Source organism: Nuphar pumila, chromosome 12, assembly GCF_984573655.1.
Source record: "Nuphar pumila chromosome 12, dmNupPumi1.hap1.1, whole genome shotgun sequence".
In the NCBI taxonomy this organism is placed as follows: Eukaryota; Viridiplantae; Streptophyta; class Magnoliopsida; order Nymphaeales; family Nymphaeaceae; genus Nuphar; species Nuphar pumila.
The window spans coordinates 26034751-26062209 of NC_143260.1; the positions used below are offsets into that span (position 1 = coordinate 26034751).

The window sequence follows — 27459 nt, forward strand, 5'->3', positions numbered from 1 at the left end:
TTAATCCCTCCCTTTGCACAAGACAAGAAAAACATAAAAAAAACTTAAATGCAGAACATGCCAAATAATAGATTTTGATATCGCTATCAAATTGTGAAGTTTTTTATGGATCTCATCGGACAGAGATAAAACTGCAGGCCTGTAGATAGTAAAATATGACACAACCCCTGCAGAATAATACAGGAAGAGAAGCTAAAGAATGATGACAATGGCAGCAAAAAAACCACCCCCACATTTTTACAGAAAAGCCACTCACCACCCGCCTCCACCTGCTTATGAAGTCCCAGCCAATAGTTGTGGAGTCTCCACCGGCACTGAAACCTCACAGGTCTCCATGCTTGTATAAGCAATATCCAAGAATTTTTGCCTGGTCATTAGTGGCAACGCATCGAACTGCACTAACCCACATCTCATGTAACGTCTACTTGCATTGCTTCTCGTGAAAATCCCCCGCTGAAAGAAGACCCGTGATCAAATTCTTCAGCCTCTCTGCACCTGGCCCTGGCCTAAGTACCGTTGTATCGCTAATAACAGAACAAGGATCACTGCCATTGTGTGTATCTCCAGCACACCAACCACCAGGGACAAGACCACCAGCAGAACGTCCCAGGAGTTCTTTGTCGATCTTTTCAAGTACGGGATCATCTTTGAGAAACTTTCTTGCAAATGGAGCATTACTGTCTGTCATCCTCTGAAAATCGCCAACACCAAGAAAGTGTGGGTGCTGCTTCGGAGGATTGTCCCAGGATATGAAATGCAGATCATGATTTACAGTGGTATTGCAGAATTCCTGGGTATTGCAGATGACTGTGTGAAAATATCCCTCAGGTGAGGATATGAAATTGGCGTAATACATGAGAACTGTTCGTGGAAGATTGTCCCATCCCCATAAGCAGAACTCAATGAATGATCGAGAAAGCATCATCCAAGCAGAACCTGATATATGACAGAACCCACAGTCACAGTCATATTTCCAAACACTGCAAGTCCTAAATCTCAGATCGAATCAGAAAAGTAAAGCCAGCCTAACAAGTCATTAAAGTTCACATTCTTGGCTAACAAAGAATCTGATATTCTCATCTCAACATAGAGGCATTTCATAATTAATTCCATTTAACATCAGTAATTTATTTTCCATGCACATCGAAAAAAAGTAAGTAATATCCATCTTCAATAACCAACTTTTCTCCAGCTGCACAGATGAATTAGTAATCAATATCCACTAAATGCCAAACCAAAAGAGATAACGTATCACATGAAATTAAGCACTGATTTATTGATTTGGGAGAATGGACCACAATAATGCCACTTCATACAAGGGGAAGACGACCATCTCCGGAGAAGGAAATCACAAAACCTATCAAAATACTTCTCTAAGTGTTGTTTAATGCTAGATGTATCAATAACATTGCAATCAACACACCCAGGGTCATTTATGTCCAACTTTTGGATTATATATATATATATATATATATATATATTTTTTTTTTGCCGCACCCTCACACCCAAGTTTTTTGACACACCCGCACCCATGTGACATAGGCAGAAAGCAAAACTGGGCCACCAGAGTCCATTTCAACTGTATTTTCGCTATCAAAATGCCTAGTTTTGTTCATCGACCCTTATGGCCTCAACAGGACTTAACACCGATAGACATGTTGAGGCCTTTCTTGATTCGATTATAAACATAATGAACAAAGTCCAATATGAATTACATAGTAAAGAAAAGAAACTAATATATTTGTTAAATTTTGCAGACAACACTGCCTTCTGAAGTTTTGATTAGATCATAGGTTAAAACTGAAAAATTACAGTCCAGAAATTAGCATGCAGAGAAAGCAATATCCTTGAATTATGATAGGAACCACCTTTCCTGAAACCTATGGTGCAAGGATTTCTCTTTTGTTTGCACTGCTGTTATGCAGTAAAAATGTCTTGGTGAACCATGGATGTTAGTCACTCAAAATTTCCATAAATACAAACTCCACACTTACACATAATGTTAAGAACCACGTTGTATTTAGTAAGCTTTTGAATTTTTATTTAAAAGTTGAACTTTCTAAGTGTTTCTAGGACACCTAAGCATGCTTTTAATACAAGGCTATTGTTGCCTGTGAAAATCTCTATAAAAAGAGATTTTGTGTATAAACACAATACTAGAAACACAAAGTGTGCACAAAGGCATAAAAGGAGAACTCTCACAAGTGCACAAAGGCATGGATACAAATGCACAAACGTAAAAAAATATCAACTTCAATATCTTGGGTCCCAAAAGAGGGCTTTACCAAAGTGTAAGTTACAAGGGGGTAACACCCCATATTTATAATACAAGGGAGAGAGGAAATGAGGGAGTGTTGGGCTCCCAACGGCTCTAAATAGAGCTGTTGGGAGTCCAACAGCTCTCACTACTTTATGCTTTTTGACTTTGGTCAAAAAAGCATAAAGCCAAATAAGTCCAAAAGTAAACTAAAAAAGAAAAAGAAACCGAACCTAGTTAAATAAACTAACATAATCCTAACTAAACTTAAAAGTAAACTAAAACTATGAGATTACATATTAAATTATGTTACATTATTTAACACCCCCCCTCAAACTTAGGGTGACATAACCGAAAGTTTGCCGAGAAGGAAGTTAAATCTTGGAGAGCACAACGCTTTGGTGAAGAAGTCTGCTAGTTGGTATTCTTATGTAACATATAGAAGGTCTATGGTTTTTCTTAAGTATTCTTCATGAACATAGTGGCAGTCCATCTCAATGTGCTTCGTGCGCTCATGAAATATGTGATTTTTGACAATGTAAATTGCACTTTTATTATCACAACATAGTTTTGTGGGCCCTTGAAGTTGAATATTCATATCTTCCAACAAGTTGCGAATCCAAACAATCTCCATGGTAGTAGATGTCATAGCTCTATATTCGGCTTCTGTGGATGAAAGTGAGACCTTATGTTGTTTCTTGCATCTCCAAGAAATTAAAAATTCTCCTAAAAAATACAAAAACTAGTGGTGGAGTGACGGTTATTTGGGTCACCTCCCCAATCAAAGTCAGTATAAGCAATTAAATTCAATTCAAAAGAAGAAGATAGAAATACCCAATTGTTTACAGTACCTTTTATGTATCTGATGATGTGGAGAATGACGCTTATATGAACTGTAGTAGGTGTATGTTGAAACTGACTAGCAACATGTACTGCATGAGAAATATCAGGCCTCGTAATGCTGAGATACGTTAAAGATCCAACAAGTTGCCAGTAAGGTGTGGGATCTTTTAGGAGAATCCCATCATCAATCTTCATCTTTGAACCTACTATTTCAGGAGTTTCACAGACCTTATCATCTGTGATTCCTGATCTATCAAGAATCTCACAAGCAAGTTTAGTTTGAGACAAAAAATAGCCTCTATGAGAATAGACAACCTCAATTCCCAAAAAATATGTCAAAAATCCTAAGTCTGACATTTCAAATCTTGAAGTTAGAATAGAGTTAATGCCCTTGATTCCTTTGACATCATCACCTGTTATTAACATATCATCAACATATAACAGTAATATAGCAATCCCTGTATCAGATTTCTTAACAAACAATGCAATGTCAGTATAGCATGAAGTAAAACCATTTTCAGTCATTACATTGTTAAACCTATTATGCCAAGCCTTGAGAGCTTGTTTCAAGCCATAAAGAGCTTTACGAAGACGAAAAACTTTATTTTTAGGAATTTTCATACCAGGTGGAGCATCCATGTAGACTTCTTCATTAAGATCATCATTTAGAAAGGCATTTTTGACATCCATTTGATAAATATTCCATTTTCTAATGGAAACAATGGTGATGAGACATCTGAGAGTAATTATACGAGCTACTGAAGCAAATGTCTCTTCATAGTGAATCTCGTATTCTTGACTATACCCTTTAGCTATAAGACAAGCTTTATACCTCTCAAGAGATCCATCACTCTTGGTTTTGACTTTGAACACCCATCGGCATCCTATAGTTTTCTTTCCACTGGGAAGCGTTTGAAATTTCCAAGTGTTGGCTTTCCTAAGCGCTTTGAGTTCATTCTCCATGGCTTCTCTCCATTCAATACATCGTTTGGCATCTTCAAAATTTTTCGGTTCAAAATATGAGTGAATAACACTTAAGCAAGCCCGATATTTAGGAGAGAAAGAATCAAAAGATACGAATCTAGAGAGAGTTCTTCTAGTTCTCTCGGTTCTTCTAGAGTTTGAATCATGTGTGGGGATAGATTCGCTAGCTAAAGGGTATCTAGTTATATTTTCTTCTTGAGAGGTAGTAGGGTTAGAGTTATTGTTGATTTCAACCACTTCATTGTCACTGTTATATGTTGATTCATCATCACTAGAGATACCATCTTTAGATAAAAGATCAAAGAGAAAGGAATGGTCGGCATTTTCTAAATGAGATTCATTCTTTTCAAAACCACTATCATTTTCCAAAAATGTTACATTCCTTGAGACATATAACTTATCATTTTTAGTATTATAACATCAAAACCCTTTTTTGAGTTTCGAAGTAGCCAAGAAAAGCACAAGGAATGGCTTTAGGTGAGAGTTTATCATTCTTATCTGTAAGGACAAAGCACTTACAACCAAAAACTCTCAATCTATTATAATCGGGTTCTTTTTCATATAGAGTTTCGAAAGGAGAGATTTTATCTAAATTTTTTGATGAAAGACGATTAATAAGATAAACTGAAGTAAGAACCGCTTCGGCCGAAATTTTTTTTGGAATACTTTGGGAAATAAGAAGGGTTCTAGTGGTTTCAATGATATGCCCATGCTTCCTTTCGGCTAACCCATTTTGTTGTAGGGTCTTAGGACACGATCTTTGATGGACAATATCATAGTCTTCAATATATTTCTTAAATTCATTGAAAAAATATTCGCCTTCGGAATCGGTCCTAAAAATCTTTAAATTACTATTAAATTGATTCTTAATTATCATATGATATGATTTAAAACATGAAAACACTTCGTGCTTATGTTTCAGGAAATATATCCAATAATATCGAGAAAAAGCATCCACAAAAATCACATAATAGGCAAAGCCTCCCTTGGATATGACAGGTGTCGGTCCTCAAACATCCGAATGAACAATTTCAAAAGGTTTTGTGGTAAACATAGATCTTTGTTCAAAAGGCATACTTCTCATTTTTCCAAGAATACAATCATTACAAAAGAAAGTACTTTTACAAAGATTTTTAATAAAATGCAAATAGGATAACTTGGTGATGTTGGGATAACCAAGTATTTTGTGCCAAACATTTATGTCTTTATGTTGGGCCACATTACAAAAAGGGGTTTTACGGACTTGGAGAGAATCCACATAGTACAAGTCTCCCTTCCTAGAGTCTTTCCCAATCAACTTCTCGGACCGGTGAACCTATATTAAACACTTATTAGATGAAAATTGAATGTCACATACAAGGTCTGAGAGTTGAGAGATGGAAAGTAAGTTCAAATTCAATTTAGGTATAAATCTAATTTGGGGAATAAAGAAATTTTGAGTTTCAAAGTTTCCAATCCCCTTAATTTCAAGAGAAGTGCCATCCACAGTTGAAATAAAAGATGGTGACAAACTTTTAGAATATTCGAAAAGAGAAGAGATGTTTGGAGACATATGAAAAGATGCACCCGAATCTAAAAGCCAAGAAGTTTTACTTGGAGGAGGAGTGAATACGCCGGCATCGAAAATAGATCCCTTAAGAAGAGGTTGAAGAGCTTCCATAATTTGATTTAGAGAGAGAGCTCCACTTGTAGATTCCTCTTTTTGTGGTTGCCATTGCAAATAGTTTCTTCCATTTAAGACAAACTAGTTTGATGTGACTGGGTTCCTTGCAAAAGTGGCACACAATTTTGTTATTGTCCCTTCTTCCGCCTTGACCACCATTGTAACCTTGATTTTGGTTTTTAAAGTGGGGAGGTTTATATGTCCTCAAGTTGTTGTCGGGCCTAAACACGACATTAGCTCCATCACATTCATCTTGATTTGTGGGCATTGCAAGAACACTTGGATTTTGCCTGCTAATGCCTATACGAGTTTCCTCTCCACTTAACTTGGTAATAACATCTTCAATGGAAGGAGATGTGAAAGAAGATAGAAGAGAGGACCGAATTTGTTCAAATTTGGGTCAAAAACCATTTAGGAAGTTAAAGAAGTGATCATCCTCTAATTACTTGTATATAAGTTCACTAGCTTCGCCACTCCACTTGGGCTTAAGCATGGCAAGTTCATCTCAAATAGAGGATAATTCGACAAAGTACTCACGAATAGACATCTCATTTTGTTGTAGGGTCAAGGCCCTCTTCTGAAGATAGTACTTGTGAGATAAGTCTCGTGAAGTATACATCTTCTCAAGATAATGCCAAGCTTCAGAGGCTTTCTTGAATTTGATGATGTTGGCATTGATCTTCGTTTCAACGGATGAGAAGATCCAAGATAGGATGTTGAAGTTTCTCATTTCCCATTCCTCATATTTCTTTGAATATTCTTCAAGAGCCTTTTATCTTTCTTCTCTTTCAAGAATTTTGATTCCTCCTCTTTCAACCATCGTAATTTTTGGTTCGGGTTCCGTTATAGAACCTTGAACATATCCCCAAAGCCCCTTTACTTTAATATAAGCTTCCATATTTTCGGCTCATACATGATAATTGGAACCATTGAGCTTAAAGCTAAGAGAGAAATGTGAGTCTTTTTCACCCATTAGAGAGATAAGATGATTCTATTAAGCGTCAATTTGGGGAAGATTTAGATGGAGTAGTACAAGGGATATCTTATGGAGAAAAGCTTTTCATCGACGGTGACCTTAATGGACATGTAGGCATTAGTAGGGATGGATTTGAGAGTATCTATGGAGGCTATGGTATAGGAGAAATAAACGAAAGTGGAGAAAGGATTTTAGATTTTGGTTTGTCCTATGATATGATCTTAGCAAACACTTGGTTTAGGAAGAGGGAGTCTCACCAAGTAACATTTAAAAGTGGGGTTAATACGAGTCAGATAGATTTTTTCCTACTTAGAAAGAGAGATAGGGGTTGCTGCATCGATTGTAATGTTATACCGGGAGAAAGTGTAGCTACACAACATAGAGTCTTAATTTTAGATCTTAGAATTAGACAATGCCGCAAAAGGGATAGACATATGATAGATCCTAAAATTAAGTGATGGGCACTGAAAGGAGCTAAACAAGGTATGTTTGTAGAGCAGGTAGTTAAGAAAGTTGATTGGTGTCTCGAGGAGGATTCAGAATCAATGTGGAATAAGATAGCAGGTGGCATGAGAAAGGTGGCTAAGGAGGTATTGGGTGAGTCTAAAGGCGGTGCACCGCTAGGTAAGGATACATCATGGTGGAACGAGGATGTCAAATTAGCTATTAAGGTTAAAAGAGAGTGTTATAGAAATCTAAGTAAGAGTCGTGATAATGAGAATTTGGAGAAGTATATGATAGCAAAGAAGGAAGCTAAAAAAGTAGTTCGAAACGCGAGGGATAAGGTATATAAGGAGGTTTATGACAAGTTGGATACCAAAGAGGGCGAGAAGGATATTTATAGGCTTGCAAAGATGAGAGATAGAAAATTGAGGGATTTGGGTATGGTTAGATGTATCAAAGATGAAACGCAAAGGGTTTTAGTCAAAGATGAGGAAATTAAGGAGAGATGGAAAGATTATTTTGATAAGCTATTTAATGAAAGTCATGCTCAGGATCTTGAGACTTCTCCATTCATTTTCATGAGATGAATCGTGACTTCATGCGCAAGATTCAAAAGAAAGAAATTGCAAAGACTTTGAAGAAAATGAAATCAAGAAAGGTAGTTGGCCCAGATGGTATACCTATCGAGGCTTGAAAATGCTTGGGAGAGAAAGGTTTAGTATGGTTGACAAATCTTTTTAACACAATTTGGCAGACAAATAAGATGCCTAATAAGTGGAGGAAGAGTATTTTGGTGCCTCTATATAAAAATAAGAGTGATATACAAGATTGCACAAACTATCGTGGTATAAAACTCATAAGTCATACTATGAAGCTTTGAGAGAGGGTGATTGAGTCTAGGTTGAAGAAGGTTGTCATGATATCGGATAATCAATTTGGTTTTATGCCTGGAAGATCAGCTATGGAAGCTATACATCTTCTTAGACAACTTATTGAGAGAAATAGAGAGAGGAACAAAGATTTGCATATGGTTTTTATTGATTTGGAGAAGGAATACAATAGAGTACCTAAGGACGTTCTCTGGTGAACAATGATGAAGAAAGGTGTTTTTCTCAAGTACATTAGTATAATCAAAGATATGTATGAAGGAGTAGTAACCAATGTTCGCACTTGTGGAGGGGTGACAACCAATTTTCCTATAACGGTTGGGTTACATCAAGGATCTGCTTTAAGCCCTTTACTATTTGTTATAGTGATGGATGAGCTTACAAGATCAATTCAAGAAAATATGTTGTGGTGTATGTTGTTTGTTGATGATATTGTTTTGATTGATGAGTCTAGAGTTGGGGTTAATGCTAAGTTAGAATTATGGAGACAAACATTTGAAGCAAGAGGTTTTAAGTTGAGTAAGAGTAAGACAGAATATATGGAATGTCGGTTTAGTAAGCAACGTAGTGATAAAAGTGTTGTGAAGTTTGGTGAGCAAGAAATACCGGTGGATGAGTGTTTCAAATATTTGAGATCTATCATTCAAAAGTATGGAGAAATTGATGGAGATGTAAATCATAGGATAAAGGTTGGGTGGATGAAATGGAAAAGTGCAACTGGAGTGTTGTGCGATAGTAGAATGCCATTGCGGTTGAAGAAAAAGTTTTATAGGACGACTATTATGCCCGCTTTACTATATGGTAGAGAATGTTGGGCTGCCAAGAGACATCATATTCAAAAAATGAGTGTAGCTGAGATGCGTATGCTTAGATGAATGTGTGAAAATACAATAAAAGATAAGATTCGGAACGAGGAGATACGTAAGAAGGTAGGCATTGCACCCATTGAAAATAAGATGAGAGAGAATCGTTTACGGTGGTTTGGACATATTCGGCGAAGGCCTAATGATGCTCCAGTTAGAAGGATGGAGAAATGGGAAAATATATTAGTTAAAAGAGGTCGGGGTAGGCCTAGGAAGACATGGATGAAGGTGATAGGAAAGGATATGAATGCTTTGAACCTTACTAAGGAAATGGCATTGGATAGAAATGATTGGAGGAGAAGGATTCATGTGGAAGACCCAGAATGATTTTCCTTTTTGGTTCATATCGCCGACTCCAATTGTTTTGGAATGAAGGCGTAGTTGTTGTTGTTGTAGTTGTTGTTGTTGTTGTAGAGAGATAAGATGAAGGAGAAAAATACGTACCACAAAGAGATTTTAACTCTTATAGTAATCTTCTAAAATATTTGATGAAGAGAACTCTTCAAGCCAATCTCAAAAAATTGAAGGCACGCTTTTCGAGGCACTCAATATTGTGAAGAATCATAAGATTTTCCTTCCCAAGCAACCTTGCTCTGATACCATGTGAAAATCTCTATAAAAAGAGATTTTGTGTATAAACACAATACTAGAAACACAAAGTGTGCACAAAGGCATACAAGTACACAAAGGCACGGATACAAATGCACAAACGTAAAAAAAATATCAACTTCAATATCTTGGGTCCCAAAAGGGGGTTTTACCAAAGTGTAAGTTACAAGGGGGTAACACCCCATATTTATAATACAAGGGAGAGAGGGAATGAGGAAGTGTTGGGCTCCCAACGGCTCTAAATAGAACAGTTGGGAGTCCAACAGCTCTCACTACTTTATGCTTTTTGACTTTGGTCAAAAAAGCATAAAGCCAAATAAGTCCAAAACTAAACTAAAAAAGAAAAAGAAACCTAACCTAGTTAAATAAACTAACATAATCCTAACTAAACTTAAAAAGTAAACTAAAACTATGAGATTACATATTAAATTATGTTACATTATTTAACAGTTGCCAACAGCCATTTTATAGTAACCAACGTTTACAAGCTGGGTAGCTTAGCTCTTTTCTTGTATGGTAATCTAGTTAAACTGTAATTAAGAATTGGCAGATAAGATAGAGAATGATCCAAATCTAATTCAACCATGTAACCTGGCAAAGATCCACACAATGATCATTTTGTTCTGATTCTTGATCAGGAACCATTCAGACTTGGTAAGTTGAATGATGTACCGGGTCGATAACAACTTCACCGAATCAGTTCACAAAAAGAAACATGAATATGCCAAACTATTACCATGTCAAATTTTATATGCCTATAACAGTAAATTGTTTCACTTGGTGTTGATTGATCAATTTTACTAAAATTTAAAGATTTACACAAGATTAAAAATGTAGGCATCACTTTAATTCACCATTCTTCCTATCATCTCTTATTTTAACCAACCTAAAAGAGTTTCATTTCAAATTCCATACATTGAAAAAGGTTAAAATTGTATGGACAATGAGAGCTTACCACCACTGGATTGGTTATCACCTTGTCATGATATATGTTAATAATGTTGTTGTAATTGCTTAGTTATTTGCTTCCAAGGGCAATTGAAAAAAGTAAGACTATTCATTAGATCTTTGCATATGTAGTTCATACCTATCACGTATTTTTACTATGCAAATTTTAGGGTAACATATTATTTCAATATAAATTAGCATGTTTATAAAATATTCAAAACAAATAACCCAACTATTTTTATTCACCGAGTTCACTAATTACAGTCCAGATCCAATTCTCATGTTTGCCAACTGCAACTAGATATGTCCTCTTTAGCTTTGAGTTCATAGCTTGCCGATTTGGCCATCTTCGGACCAGGAATTTGGTCAGTTGTGAATGCATAATTACAGTCCGAAGATGGCCAAATTCCTGTCATTATGATTTAACTGTAATTATGATTTTTCATCTGTCAATATGACATTCAAACATCAAAAAACAAAAAACTGATTTTGACGAGTCACATTCAAACATCAAAACACACAAAAAAAAAACTTCCCCTTAACCTAAGTCACACGGACTCGGCTAAAAGGTCGATGCACCCACGTCGACACGCCCCGACACGGGTGCGACTTCGGACACGGGGCGGACACGGTCAACTAAGTGTCGGACTCGGTCAACGCACCGGGGCCGAGTCCGAGTCCGTCCACATTTTGGACTCGGTCAACTTTGACCGAGTCTATTTTTGCCTATTTATTAAAATTAATTTGGACTCGGGTCGGGTCTGGATCCAGACCCGACCTAGATCCAAGATGGTATCGGGGTCGGATCTTATTATTGTTATATATATATATATATATATATTATATATATATAGCCGTGTCCCTGTGTCCAAAAATTTTGAAATTGCTCCGCACCCGTACCCGCACCCATGTGACATAGCCCTTAACCTATTTTGCATCAAATCACTCTAAAATTCGAGGATCTTTTGTATGATTTCAATAAAAAACAGAGCTCTAGAAGTCAATTTATTGATAAATCTATTGTCATTTGCCCATAGGAAGGTATTTTTGTGCGAGGACCTAAACCAACTCTTGGATGCCTCATCGAAGCTAAAGAGGGTAAATCTAGAAGTCAATCTATACTATCGTAAGAGGTTTTTCTTATAGATCTCTCTCTCTCTCTCTTTAACCCGCTTTTTCTTTTTCCTCCTTTCCCTATTCTTCTTCATCTTCCATCAACCACCTCTCTTTCTCTCTCTTGTCCTTATTCTTTTTCTTCTAAACTTCTAGTGGGTTCCCCCTCCCGTCACTCTCCATGTGAGGAATCTACCCAGCTATCTGGATCAGGATCTTGGCTTGAATCAGCATGATGAACCTCTGCCTGGGACCACTAGTAAATGCGAGAGAGAGAAAGATGATCCTGCCTCCTGGCCTGCATACAAAGCCCTCTCATTGGCAGTCAAGTGAGAGGGGATGGTGAAACCTCAACCTTCTTCGCAGAATTGTCCATTTCTCTCACCTGGGATGTATGTGTTGACGGCAGAACAAACCCTTCATGTTCGAAAGATCTCCCCAAAGATGACGGCGGATCAAGGATACTGAATCCGTGGAAAGGTAGTGGTGAATGTTCAAATAAGATTGTGGAGAGTGGATGAGGAGTGTGAGTTCTACTAAAACATAGAGCTAGCTCGACATGAGAAGCGGTATTATAGCTTATATATATATATATATTGTTGGAATTTTTTCTATTTTTGAAATTTTTTAATATTTTCCATTACTCATGAAAGCTACTTGAAGTTTGAACAAGTGGTTTCCATGTTGTCCAAAGGTCCAGAATGCAACATCATGTCCAAGTATGTCCAAACTGTTCCAACTTCTACAATCTATGACCAATAGTCCATTTCCATGGGAACCATAAAATTCCATACCTGACACTGTTCCCACCTAAGATCCTTTTATTTAGCAAACATTCACTTCCAACTATAAAATAGAACAGGAAAACTTTTTTGATCACCAAGCCACAATGAAAATTGTGAATCATCAATAATGAATTCATATTGGCCATACGTCACATAGCTAAGGCTTGATTCAGCCCACGCAAAATCCAGGGTACCACATAACACTAAAGATATCCTCAAAATTACCTTTTTCTAAGATTTAATTCAGATGGAGAGGGATCCAATTTAAATCCTCATATACTAAATTGAAATATTTAAATTGGTGGCTTTGAAATTGCTGCCAAGTTTTAAATGTAATAAACGAAGAACCTCTAGAAGGATTAGAAAGTGGAAATGATAATATAGAGTTCCACTAGGAAGAACTATATCTTCCAAGGCTTGTGAACTACAGACCCTGGTGCTCATAAAAAGGTCCCACTCCTACACATTTCATAGGTCCTTCTCAAATAATCATTAACATGAATGTGTTTTAGGGTGCTTGAAGCACATGGTTCAAACTGCTTTACCCATAATCATGTCTATTTAGCAAGAGTGGAACAATGAAAAAGTCACCCTTATGTATCTAAGCGCTTCCCCATCCTTGGGCACAGAAAACAAAAACTGTTTTCCAAACAGCCCAAGATGATGCAAAGCAAATGGTACCCTTACATGATCTACTTGACCTTATGCTAATTACTCTATTTTCTCCTTTCTAGTTTTCTGAGACTCAGCAGAGGTAAAACTTTACCACTGTGAAGAGGAAAGCCCTTGTGATGGTTAGTCACTGGTGATTATCAAGTGCCCCACACTATTATGTTCTTGAAAGACTTGTTCCATCCATCATTCTGCTGGAATCGGTAGGGCAATCTTATATCTTATGATGAATTCCTATCCTTTTCAGTCATTGGTTTCCAGCCAATAGATTGAACACACTAAATTCAGAGTTCACAGCAAAACCTGCCCTTCCGCCATATATCTTTCGATTCAGAGGGCTTGTTACATATCAAAATAGCCTCTAGATAATGTTTATATCCTAAGCCCTCACTAATGTGGCAAATTGGCAAGTATATGTTTAAGTAATATCTATTCCAGTGTCATAAAAACACATGATTTAACATCATTTTGTCTTTGAATATAGATATTTTCTGCTGGTCTCTTGAGAATTCTGCACTTCAATCCAAGCCAAGATACCATCATGATTCTTTCTTTAAACATCATAAAAGTTTTGCCCATTTTTATCCTTGCATCCAAGGGTGGACCAAGTCTCCCATTATGGATAGTTCAGAATGAACAGCCAAAGCCAATAGCCATGTGGATGAAATCAAGTATCTAAAAGCACATACAGCCTGAGAAGAATCCCTTTTTCTGGTTAATAAAGAGCTTATTTTAAGGTGATAAGAAAGTACTCCATTGCAAGGATCCCATTTCTTGATGTTATTCTGTGATCATCAACATGAGTATAGACGATAGAGAAATAGGTTGTTTTCAAAGGCCATAGAACACATTTTTTTACAGAATGTAATAAATATAATATAAATTTGACAAATAGATTGAAAACAAACGTTGTTTAAGAGATGCTCCCTTCGATAAAAGGGAACAAATGCCTTTGCATTTTACAGATGCAAGTAATTCAGGTAAAAGAGAACCAATTATGCATAAAGTTCAACATCGGCCTACAGATCATCAGTTTCATATTTATCATTGACATAAAACCATTATTTCCAATAAAAAAGCTATGAAAAGTGTGGCAACATAGGGATCACAAAACATGACAAACAATAAAAATTTCAACCCAAGTGGCAACATGAGGGGATACCCAAAAACCACATCAATATTGATTTCTAACCCCGTGCTTTTTACAATTTTTATTAAATATATTTCAAAAGACAAGACAGAACTTAAAAGCATGAAAAGATAACCACCAATACTATAAGTAGGAGAGGCACCACACATTGGCTTTCTTAAAGACAGAGAGAGAAAAAATTTGTATATATTGGACATCTTTCAAGATGTTATAGATTCTTCCCCAAGAATGTCAACAACTCAATATTGGTGCTCTCACTGAGGAAAGCATGGGTATCTCACATCATATTGCACAAGCCTATATCGCCACACCCTGAATTTATAGAAAATCATCTCAAAGGTGTTGGTAGAGAGTCTCAAACCAGTTCTCCCATAAAATTTCAAGCAAATGTTGACTGATGACTGTTTCATTGCATTAAAGCACATAAAGAATGGGTTTTGCTTCCCTTCAGCATCCATTGCAATGTTGACTAGCAGCAAATTGGCCCAAATTATTAATCAATCACGAATTGAGGCAACGTGGCCCCTTTTCACCCTCATTCTCATTATTACTAGTGACCATAGTTATCAAAAATGCGTCTCAAGACGCAATAGCGCTCCTTGCCTTGAGGCAAGGCCCTCTACGCCTTGAGGCGCAGGTAAATAGCGCAACAAAGAAAAACAAGAAAAAAAATAAAGAAAAGAAAGGAAGGAAGAAAGAAATGGAAGGAAGGAAGGAAAGAAAAGGAAGGAAGGAAAGAAAGAAAGAAAAGGAAGAAAGGAAAAAAGAAAGAACGGAAGAAAGAAAGAAAAAGAAAAAAAGAAAGAGAGAGAGAGATAGAGAGACAAAAAGAAGGAAAAAAAGAAAGAAAACTATTTATATTTGCAATTTTCTGTAGAAGAAGAAAAAATGTTAATTTCGCTATTTATTTACAATTTTCTATTTTTTATTGATTGTTACTTTATCAATAAAGCATCTCTATTATTTATTTGTATTTGTAGATATTTTTAAAGGTTTTTTTAAGTTAAAGAGAAAAAAAATCTGAGGCTTACGCCTCACTTCAGTTTTTGGCGGAGCGCTTATGCTACGCCACAACGCTTTTCACAACATTGCTAGTGACATTTTGAGAATCTTATACAAGAATGGAGTTCTTCAACTTCCATTTTAACAGCAACTTAAGCACCATGTGTTACTCCCTCACCCTATTGCCACAAAGACCTTGAATACCTTATTAGATAATGGGGATTAATTTACCATCACTATACTTTATCAAATTCCCAGCATTCCCTACTTGTCCTTATCTTTTAACATGGGCATGTATGCAATATTTTGCTGAAATGCATATGCAAAAAATAGTGACAGAACTGTTATAAACATGATAAGATGTAGAAAAAGAATCAAAACATGGCAAAATGCTTTGCAGAAGCAGTTCAAAGCAGCCTTAATTTGGACAGAAGTCCAATGTGTCTGCAAACTCAGGATATACAATGGATTTGGGTACCAATGATCCACAGAAGTTGCAAAACTCAAGCAGACACAAGCTTTCAGTTTCTCACCCTAAAGAAATTGGAAATTGCATATGCACATGTTGCAGAAGCAAGCATGATGAAGGAGAAAAACAGCTTTTCAGATATGATAGATAAAAGTAAGATATAACTTATATACATATAGGGCATGTTTGTTTTGATCACAGGTTACTGTAACTGTAAAAGTTTTGGCCCTGTGAAAGTGATTTATGTGATTCACATTCTTAAGCATTAACTTTCTCATGTTTGCTTTTAGGTTGTGAATTTGACTTGTGGGAAAATCTATCATGTAAGAATGTATCATGTCATGTCATGTCATTACTTTAACACATTCACAGCTAAGCATTAATGCTTGTGAAAGTTTTATACACCCTCAGACTTGTGTAAAACTTTTGCAAGTTTTGAGGCTTCAACATTCACAGATGAGAATCACATTCACAGGTTGCATTTTTTCATGTTTGCAATGCCCCTGTGAAAGTTCTAAAATGTGATTCAGAATCATAAGAAACCTGTGAAAGTTGCAAAATCACAGGTGTTGCAAACATGCCCATAGAAGTGGGGAATTACTCACAAAAAAGACCTTTACTTTAAAGGAAAAAAATACTTGGGACTGAAATACCAAGAAAGAAAAAAAAATCACAAGCAGGTCACCTTACCTGAGACCTCTCTTGACCATGAATTAATATGCTGAGACACTTTTTATAAAAATAGAAATTAAGCTGGTTAAAAACATGCCTAAATTCCATTCATTCCATTCATGCAAGTCCCAGCTTCACTTTGGCTCAGAAAAAAGGGGAAAATAAAGCCTTTATGCAATATAAAATAAAAAAGCAAACACTCACTTGTTCATAAATTTATGTTGTCCTCAACTAATGTAAGATAAAAAGAATATGAACAATGAGATATCTCATACACTCCAAGATTTCTAATATTAACTAGAAAAATGAAAGATACAAATAAATTATAGTAATAAGCTTGAACCAATGCTGCCTGATATTCAAAAATTAAATAAAGAAAAAGAGGTTTCACAAGTACATATCAGATGTTGCAAGTCCAACAGCTAAGGTTTTTCCTTTTCTATTTGATATACTATCTTGCTGAAAAGATAATTTCAGACACCACAAACAAAAACCAATAGCATTTCCTGTCTACTTCATTCATGTTCTTGCCATCTACATAGAATCACATGATTAGATGGGAAGACAGGAATTCGGCTATCCAAAATGCATAGCATTGGCACCCATATTACAACCAAAAGCAACTTTAAACCAGAAAAAACTACAACATGAAACTCCTGTTGCACAGCTAGACAATTTTTTGTCCTGCTCAATTGAATACTGCCGCAGAAGTGCAACCCTACTAGACACATCAAACGACCACTTGATTAAGTAATTTTTATCTTGTATTCTTACCTAACGGAAGGTTAGGTGAATACATTCACGGTGTCTGCCTCCCCCAAATATGCTACCAAGGGACGAAATACTTGTTAAAATGTGTCACTCTTATATATATATTTCTATTTTGTAAGCCCTAGGGGCATTTCAGCATTCTCCCTTTTTACGCATCTTCACAATTATGAACATGCATGTAATTTTTATTATTTTTCTTTTTCATTTTTTATTTTTTTATTGCTTTGACTAAGTCAAAGTGGGAGAGGGTAGACTTGGACCCCCTACAATGGCTAGAATTCTAGCCGTTGGAGGGGCTCCAACGTCTAGTAGGAGCCCCTCCCACTTGGTCTCCTTTTGTATTATAAATAGGGGGCTTCCCCCCCTTTTAGATGCATTCTTGTGAGAGCCTTTAGTGCTCACTCTCTCTTATTGTATTCAACTTATGCATTTGTGGGTGTCCCCTTTGTACCTTTTTGGTACTTTTGTTCAAGTGTTCTTGATGTGTGTTTGAACACGTGTTCTTTTATGGTGTTGGTGCTTTTAGTGCACATCTTCGAAGGTATTTTTACATGGTATCAGAGCAAGGTTCAAAAGAAAAGAAGATCGTGCACTTTTTCTCTTTGTTGGAGCACCTCAAAAAGTGTGCCATCAAGGTGTGGTAGTTGGAGTGAAGACTCGGTCCTTCATTCAATATTTTAGAAGCATTCTACATCAAGTAGGAATTCATTTGGTATTATGGTACACATTTACCTCTCTTTCTATTCTCTCTAATGGGTGAAAAGGATTTGCACTTCTCCCTTGGCTTCAAATTAAATGGAGTGAATTATCAAGTTTGGGCCGGGAATATGGAGGCTCATATCAAAGGGAAGGGTCTTTGGAGATATGTTCAAGGAACTATTTGAAAGAAAGAAACCCTATCATCGACAGAGAGAGGGAAGAGAGAGAGAGAGAGATTCCAGAGGAAAGAGGGTTCAGTCGATCGTGACTGCCCTCTCATTCTATTAATAATAAGTGTGTAAAACACTAGGGTACGAAAATACCCCTTAATATGGTGTTAATTTACATTTTACATGAACTGGATCTAGACCCGATCCATTACATAAATGGATCGGGTCAGACATATACATAATGAGGATAATGATGACTTCTTTTCAGACTCCATCAAGTTGTGCATGGTGTTGGACCATGAACAACTTGTTCTTCAGAAACCAAAATCTATCATTTGTCAACCCTTTAGTGAGGATGTCAGCAACTTGTTCTTCAGTTGGCACATACATAGGCTCAATCTCTTTGTCTTCAACCTTTTTCTAATAAAATGTTAGATCTATTTCAATGTGCTTTGCTCGACGATGGTGAATGGGATTGAATGACATGTTAATGGCACTTTGATTGTCACACAACAACAGTGACCGAGCAATCGGTTCTCCCATTTCTATCAGGAGATGTCTTATCCATGTACCCTCGGTCGTGGCAGTGGCCATCGATCTGTATTCAGCCTCAATGCTTGATCTAGCAACCGCCTTTTGTTTTCTATTGCTCCAAGATACCAAGTTTGGCCCAATGAAGCTGCAATAACCGGATACTGATCGTCGTTCATCTGGATCACCCGCCCAATCGGCATCAGCATAAGTGACGATCTCATGGCCCCGCCTGGATCTAATTCCTTTTTCTTGTATACCAGCCCATCACCAACTGTACCCTTTAGGTAGCGAAGTATACGTTTGACTGCCTCCATATGTGACATACGAGGTTCATGCATAAACTGGGATACCTGATTAACCGAATATACTATGTCGGGTCTAGTAAAAGTCAGGTATTGCAACATGCCAACTAAACTGCGATACTTAGTGGGATCTCCATATATATCCCCTTCTTGTGAACTCAATTTCTGATGAATGACACTTAGAGTTGTTAACGGCTTACAATCTGTCATGCCTGCTCTGCCGAGAATGTCCAACGTATATTTATGTTGAGAGTAAGGGTAAGTGTATCATTTCTGTTATCAACTTCTACCCCAAGAAAATATCGCAGCTCTCTCAAATCTTTCATCTTAAATCTCTGATTTAATAACTTCTTCACCTGCTCAATGTGACTTTTACAATTCCCTGTGATGATGATGTCATCTACATATATCAACAAAAAAGTAGTGACTCCTTGTTCATTGTGAATAAATAATGAGTGATCCAGAAGAGACCGAGAGAAGCCATGCCGTTGTATTTCTAGAGAAAAACTGTCGAACCAGGAACGAGAAGCTTGTTTCAAACCATAGAGTGCTCTCTTTAATTTGCATACATATTTTTTGGCGTCTCGTTCTGCATATCCAGTGGGTTGTTCCATGTAGACCTCTTCTTTTAAATCCCCGTGCAGGAAAGCATTTTTTACATCCAGTTGGCTCAATGTCCATCCATGTTTAATGGCTAGACTCAGCACAATGCGAATGGTCCCCATTTTAACTACAGGGCTAAAAGTTTCATCAAAATCTTGGCCTTCCTTTTGTGTGAATCACTTGGCTACAAGTCGAGTCTTGTACCTTTCGATGCTCCCATCTGGTTTATACTTTATCTTGTACACCCATTTTGACCCAACAACATTTTTGTTCAGTGGTCTAGGTACAATCTCCCATGTCCCACATTCATGTAAGACCTCCATTTCTTCATTCATTGCTTCTACCCATCTTCTAGAGCTCGCAGCTTGATAGAACATGAGAGGCGATGCTCTTTACTTATGGATGTCAAGAATAACTGAAAATCCAATGAAAATTTTTTATAACTTACCCATCTGTGAAGCGGATGTCGAATCTGTGAGGATCTTCTGATATCCATTTGTTGTGAAGCGGATGATCCAGATGGATCCGTATTCGTACAAGGAATGAATGAGGGCTCTTTCTCTCGCCGGGTGTATACAATACCCTTATACCTTGTTGGCTCCAAGTCATATGTAACAGTTTCCTCCGTTTGAGTCTCATTGACTGAATCCTCATGTGGCTCCATCTGACTGCAATTTTCTGGACAGTCTACTTTACCATTGGAGAAGAGTTCTGAATTTAACCATGGATAGTATACCTCAATGCTGGAGCTTGAGTTATCAGTATCCACCATAGTTGAATTAGTATCCTGATTAGCAAAGTTCATTTCATCGAAAATAACATTCCTTGATATTTTGACACGCTTACTCAGGGGATCATAACACCTGTACCATTTGTAATCTTCTGCATATCCTATAAACCTGCATTTTAAAGCCTTATCTTGGAACTTGTGCCTGAGTGAGCTGTCAATGTGAACATAGCAAACAGACCCAAACACACGTAATTCATGATAATCAGGTTGTATGCCAAAAAGAGAGAAATATGGTGACTTATTTTCTAAGATACTCATGGGCAATCGATTTATCACATGAACTGTGGAGTGGAAGGCCTCAGGCCATAATGATACAGGGAGATTGCTCTTGTGCATCATGCTCATTGCAGTCTCAACAATATGTCGATGCTTCCTCTCAGCAATCTCATTTTGTTGAGGTGTATGAGGGCAAGACACTCTTCTTTTTATCCCATTATGTTGAATAAAATTAACAAAATCACTCGAGGAGAATTCACCTCCTCCATCACATTGAAAATTAAGAATGTTGGTAGAGAAATGATTTTGAACAAAAGAGTGAAATTTCTGGAACAATCCAAAGACGTCTGATTTGTGCTTCATAAAAAATATCCAAGTATAACGTGAGTAACTATCAATGAAAATAAGATAGTATTTACTGCCAGAAAAAGAAGTAATTGGGGCAAGACCCCAGACATCTGAACAAATGACCTCAAATGGCCTTGAAGCTCTTTTATTAATGGAAGCAAAAGGTAAAGCATGACTCTTACATAAATGACAACTAGAACATTTTGTATCAACGACTTCTGAACTCAGACTGGACTTAGGAATAAGATTATTCAGGACAAGTTTTTCAATGAAATGGCGACCACAATGGCCAAGACGACTATGCCAAAGTCTTGGCTTATTACTTTCAGAAACAGTAAATGTACATGTTGCCCCATCATTTTCCTTCAGCGAATGTCTTCCTCGTGCGAAGATCCTTGACATAAACAGAAGGAGTAAATTCAACTGAAGCATTAGTATCATCAACAAGTTTTGAGACAGAAACAATGTTCTTTTGAATATTAGGAGCATGGATGACACTTGAAAGTTTAAGAGAGGACTTTGACATGTATATAATGGCATTTCCAGTAATGTGAGATTGCATGATGAGATCCATCTCCTGTGACTATGCTATTCTTTCCAACATAAGGAGTAAGAGTCAAGAGTTTACCTACATCACCCGTAACATGAGTAGCTGCTCCGGAGTCGACATACCAAATTCCTTTGTCATTTTGCTTCATATTCAATCCTACCAAGGCTGCCAACAGCAACTCTTTTACTTCTCCATCCTTCCTAGCCTCTGCTTGTGGAGCTTTCCCTTTGTTTTGAGGATTAAACCAACAATTTGCTTTAATGTGCCCTTTCTTGTTGCATAGGAAGCAGGTGGGAATGGGTCTTTGTCCCTGGATATTGGGTGTTGGAAGTATGCCACGACCTCCATAGTTATTTCTCCCTTGGCCTCCTTTTCCTCGAAAAGAACTTCCTCGTCCTCGACCATAACTCATTCTCATAGCCAGCACATCTTGTGTTCCTGAATTCCCATGAGAGTCTTCAGAAGATCCTTTCAGATTCATCTCATATTGCAATAATTTCGCACGAAGATCTTCAAACTTTGGAAGTTCTGGTAAACATAGTAAGGTTGTCGTCATAACATGATAGTCTGGCCCCAATCCACTCAAGGTTTGTTGTACTTTATCTTTTTCACTGACAAGACACCCAACAACGGTCAGCTGATCTGTGATGCCTTTCATTTTATTCAGGTATTCCATAATAGACATGGAATCTTTCTTCAGCATTTGAAACTCTCGCTTAAGAAACATAATTCTTGCCTCAGAAATTTGTGAATATGTTTGAACTAACGTATCCCACAGTTCCTTTGCCGAACAATCATCGGGAAGAACAATAAGGACCTCCTGTGAGAGAGTTGAAGTGATGTATGCCACTAGTGATTGATCCCTCTTCATCCAAGCAACATATTCTGGATTTTTGTGAAGAACAACAGATTGTTCTCCTTTATCGTCCGCCTTTTCTTGCGAAAGGAATTTTAGAGGCGGTGGGACCGATCCATCCAGATGACCAGAGAGGTCCTGACTCTTTATAAACGGAATGATTTGTCTTTTCCAGGTTAAGAAGTTGCAGTTATTCAGTTTTTCAGAGACTAGTTGACCGAGAAAACTTGAGGACAGACATGATTGCCCGTGAGTAAAATCCATTTGATGAATATGTTTGAACTGACACTTAGGTATGAAAAACAAAAAGAGAGGGCTCGGCTAACAGAACACTGCTCGGCTAATATATATGTAGATAATGACAGAACACTCGACCAGTCAGAGTACTCGGCTGACAGAACCAACGAGACCAGAACCAAGAGAGCAACAATGATTAGCAGGGGATACTCGGCAGGCAGTTTTTTTTTCAGAACCAACGAAAACAGAAATATTTTCAGATGAGGGAAAAACAGATGGTAAACGAGAAAGTAACAGTGATTAACAGGTGATACTCAGCAGGCAATTCCTTTTAGAACCAACGAAAAACAGCAGGATTTAAAAGGAAATCACAAGTTAACAGAAAAACAGCAGTGATCTGAAATGAAATCCACGCAGATTCACGTTTCTAACCAAGTTGAGTTTCTCACAGAATCATAGCTGTCGAGTCTTTTACAGGATCACAGATCAAGAAAGAAAGGAATCACAGATGTCGAGTTTTTCACAGAATCATAGAAAGAAAGAGAATCACAGATAGAAAGAGGATCGAGTTTTTCACAAAAGAAAGGGGAACCTATTATCGTGAAGCCGAGATCAACCTCTTTACAGCCAGTCTCGTTTAGATCCACGCAGATCCACGCACCTGTACTTAAAGTTTCCAGATTTACGCTGATAGACTCACGCTGATAGATCCACGTAGATTCACGCTGGAAGCCCTTTAGACTCACGCTGATAGATCCACGCAGATTCACGCTGGCAGCCCTTCACTCCCATATGCCACGCTGCTTTGATACCATGAAAGAAAGAAACCCTATCATCGACAGAGAGAGGGAAGAGAGAGAGAGAGAGATTCCAGAGGAAAGGGGGTTCAGTCGATCGTGACTGCCCTCTCATTCTATTAATAGTAAGTGTGTAAAACACTAGGGTACGAAAATACCCCTTAATAGGGTGTTAATTTACATTTTACATGAACTGGGTCTGGACCCGATCCATTACATAAATGGATCGGGTCAGACATATACATAATGAGGATAATGATGACTTCTTTTCACTATTCCCGTACCCGAACCTAAAGTTACTATTGTTGAGGAAGGGGAGATTAAGGTCCTTGAAGGGGAAGAAAGAGAGAGGGCTTTTTGAAGAATATAATAAGAAGCATGAAGAATAGGAAATGAAAAACTACAAAATTCTTTCGTGGTTCTTTTCTTCCGTTGAAACTAAAATCAATGCCAATATTTTGAAGTTTAAGAAGGCATATCAAGTATGGGAATATCTTGAACGGATGTATACGTCAAGAGATTTATCTCATAAATATTATATTAAAAAAAAAAACTTTGACTCTCCAACAAGGAGAATTGACCGTAAGGGAATATTTTGCCGAGTTATCGGCTATATGGGATGAGCTTGCCCTCCTCGAACCAAAATGGAGTGGAGAGGCGATTGAGCTAAGGCAAAAACAACTTTAAGAGGATCATTTCTTTAATTTTTTAAATGAGCTTAGACCCGAGTTTGAGCAATCTAGATCATTTCTTTTATCTTCCTTTTCTTCCCCTCCTTTAGAAGATGTTTTAACTAAATTGAGTAGAGAGGAAACTAGATTGGGAATGAATAGAACCAATCAAAATGTGTTGGCCGTCCCTTCTAAGAATGAAGATGAAGGAGCTTATGCGGTGTCAAGACCGGGGAACAATGTAAAAACCTACAAACCTCCTCATTTCAAGAATCAATATCAAGGAGGAAATGGGCAATATGGTAAGAGAGACTATAGCAAGCTTCATTGTCATTTTTGTAAAGAATCGGGGCATATAAAGCCTATTTGCCCTAAATGAAAAAAATTGCTTGCAATGGCTACCACCTCTCAACCCGAAGAACGGCCATCCTCATCAAATGGATCTTTTTCTCTCCAACAAATTATTGAAGCCCTTCAACCATTGATTAAAGGATCTATCTTCGGAGCCGCTATGTCCTCTTCACCTCCAGGTAAAATTCTTTGGCTCTTAGATTCAGGAGCATCCTTTCACGTGACTCCGAATGCACTTGCTATGTCCTATTTATAATACAAAAGGAGACCAAGTGGGAGGGGGTAGACCTTGGACCCCCTCCAACGGCTAGAATTCTAGCCGTTGGAGGGGCTCCAACGTCTAGTAGGAGCCCCTCCCACTTGGTCTCCTTTTGTATTATAAATAGGGGGCTTCCCCCCCTTTTAGATGCATTCTTGTGAGAGCCTTTAGTGCAAACCCTCTCTTATTGGATTCAATTTATGCATTTGTGGGTGTACCCTTTGTACCTTTTTGGTACTTTTGTTCAAGTGTTCTTGATGTGTGTTTGAACACGTATTCTTTTATGGTGTTGGTGCTTTTAGTGCACATCTTCGAAGGTATTTTTACAATACTTTCTCTTCCTCTCTTCCAGCAAATAATGACCATCAAAGAATCTAAAAGTTTCTTGTGGTTAACATACACCTTCAAGGAAATGCACTGACCCTACAAACTAACAATAGGCATCAGTGTAACCACAGGATACTAACAAAAATAATGGACTGCCCTTAGACAGCACCGAGAGAAACAGTTCAGGGCACAAATGATAGGCACATGCACATGTGCATGTTCAGCCACACCCTAGAGCTAAACAAAGACGCCACTAAGAGAAACAGTTCAGTGCACCAATTATAGGCAGATGCGCAGGTGCATGTTCAGCCATACAGATGGGCAGCTCATAGTTAAGTGATGTAATAGGGAACCAGGCATTTGCCAAGTTAAAATAGGATCTCGAATTATTAATTTTCAATTGCATGGAGATGGACCTGGAAGAATCTGGATCAAGAGCATGAGAATCCTCTGAATTACAAATTGTTGTTTCCCATGGTCCTTCCTATTAAATTTGGGAGTTTGACCAATAATAAACAATGAGTAGGAGTCAGATTTTGTATAATCAGGAGAACTTCGGTATCTCTACCTGATTATTCTGTTGGTGAACCACCAGATTCTTTGTCCAAATCAACATAGGGAAACCAGGGGAAACAGGATGCAGCATGAAGAGAAAATATGGAAGCTTTAACAATTAGCACCTATGAGTTGTGGGCAAGAATAAAAGCAAAACTACCGCAGTGATCAAGCAGGGGTCAGTTGCCAAAACAAACGCTTTGTTCATTAACGAGGGTTTCTTCCTAAATTAGGAAGGCCTAGAAGTGATGGATGAGGGCACTCTAGGAAAGGTCAAAAAACTAGTGAGTTTAGAAAACAAGCTATTACAGGTTACTTTGTCCATCTTCACACACTTTGTGAGAGAGTGTTCCACCAGATTGTATTTTCTTCGATACAACTTGCAACTCTTTTGTATAAGAATATGTTCTAAATTTCCTCTATTCTAAAACATGACGCCAATCACAATCAAAAGCATAACCTGAAGACTGAATACAGCACAGAACTAGAAATCACCAAAGACTAGCAGAGTACTGAGAGATGAATAGAAAAGAGAGAACGAAGAAAGCAAGCACCTGTGAACAGCTTAAATGCCGTTGGAACGCTTCGCCTCTCCGATACCCAAAACACTTCTGATTTCTGTGTCATGTAGAGCCCTGGATCGATGATAATCGGCTTGGCTCTCTGGAATCTACAAACCGAACAATATGGTGAATCAGAGAAACAAAAAAATACAAAGAGAGATAAGGAGCAATGGGGATCATGTACATAAACCAACAAATACCAGTGATGTTCTTGTTCTCGATCAAAACTAACCTATTCTACTGAGAAGAAGAAGAAGAAGAACACGGGGACTTACTCTTTCCAACCAATGTCGCTCGTATGCTCGATGAAATTCAAATGCCTCGGAACATCTGACAACGTATGCAGAAGATCTTCGCAAGAAACAGCAAAATTGGCGCCCCCACCAAATAAAGCAAAGCAGAAAAAAGTCAAATAAATCCGCCGCTCACCATGAAACACAAACGAAAGAACTCAAAACCCCAACATGGAAAATCCACAAATAACAGAATGCCCTCCTTGATTTAAAAAAAAAAATTGAGACAGAAAAAGAAACCCCAAATCAGAGAACAGTAGAGAACCAAATTCATAGACTCCACCACAAACCTAAAAAATCATAAAGAGATGAAAGAAAAAAAAAAAAAAAACAAATGTCTCAGAATTAAGGAGATGGGCAGCCAATGCAGAATGGGGCTAACAATTAAACAGGAACCATAAAGAAAAAAAACGGAAGAGAGTACCATCTTGGATAATCAAAGGATACAGAAAGAGAGCACCATAGCACCATCTTGGATGATCAAGGAATAGAAAGAGAGTATCAACGAGAGAAAGCATACCATCTTGGGTGAGCAGGGGATAATCGGAAGCGCTGAGATTGATGAACCAATCCCAATCTCCGCTTTTCTTGAGCAAGATGGCAGCGGCGTGGAGGGTGTTGGCGACCATGGTGGGTCCTCTGTAGGTCACCAAATTCGCCTTCGTCACCACGTGAACGTTCCTGATCTTAGCGTAAAGCGGGTGCTTCTTCACGTATTGGGCGAGCTCCAGCCGCTCGTCCAGCGACGCCTCGAGGTCGAGGTGAACGACATACTCATTGATCGGATGGTAGAGAGCTTCGAGCGTCCTCCTCAGGCTCTCCCCATCCCCCGTCGACCCTGATATCAGATACGCGATTCTGGGGACACCACCATCACCACCACTAGAAGAGAGAGAAGAAGAAGATGGGAGGGCGATCGTGAGCTTCGACTCCACAAAAACGAGCCTGCTATCGGAATTGCGGGTACCAAAGAAGGGAAGCGAGGAGGCGACGCCGGAGGTCATGACGAAGAGGAGGAGGAGGGAGACGAAGGAGGCGATGCCCAACAGGAGCATCCATTTCTTCTCCATGTACAGCACTCTCAAATGCAACAGCATAAGATTTTTCATCTCTCACTAACTTTTGTCTTTTGTGGAGAGAGAGAGAGAGAGAATGGGTTTTGGGGGGTACAGATTACAGGGATTGGTTAAACGAGAGAAAGATGATGGTGTGTAGTTGGTTAGTGGGTGG

At 38.0% G+C, this 27459-nt stretch overlaps 1 protein-coding gene across 1 annotated transcript; it reads right to left on the bottom strand.

Moving 5' to 3' along the window:
* Window positions 1–62: 62 nt before the first annotated feature.
* LOC149820381 (beta-glucuronosyltransferase GlcAT14B-like) lies at window positions 63–27459 on the bottom strand. Its single transcript, XM_089982274.1, has 4 exons — window positions 26750–27459; window positions 26212–26287; window positions 25928–26043; window positions 63–936 (listed from the first exon to the last, which is right to left on the bottom strand). The coding sequence occupies exons 1-4, from the start codon at window positions 27336–27338 to the stop codon at window positions 422–424; spliced, it is 1296 nt and encodes a 431-aa protein (XP_089838400.1). The 5' UTR covers window positions 27339–27459; the 3' UTR covers window positions 63–421.

Bases quoted from the DNA above. Each gene is read 5' to 3' on its own strand.
- LOC149820381 (XM_089982274.1), bottom strand. From the start codon at position 27,338: ATGAAAAATCTTATGCTGTTGCATTTGAGAGTGCTGTACATGGAGAAG. The intron at 26,044-26,211 runs GTAAGTCCCCGT...TTCGGTTTGTAG, and splicing joins AGCGACATTGGTTGGAAAGA to ATTCCAGAGAGCCAAGCCGA. The intron at 937-25,927 runs GTGCTTGCTTTC...GTCATATATCAG, and splicing joins GGCATTTAAGCTGTTCACAG to GTTCTGCTTGGATGATGCTT.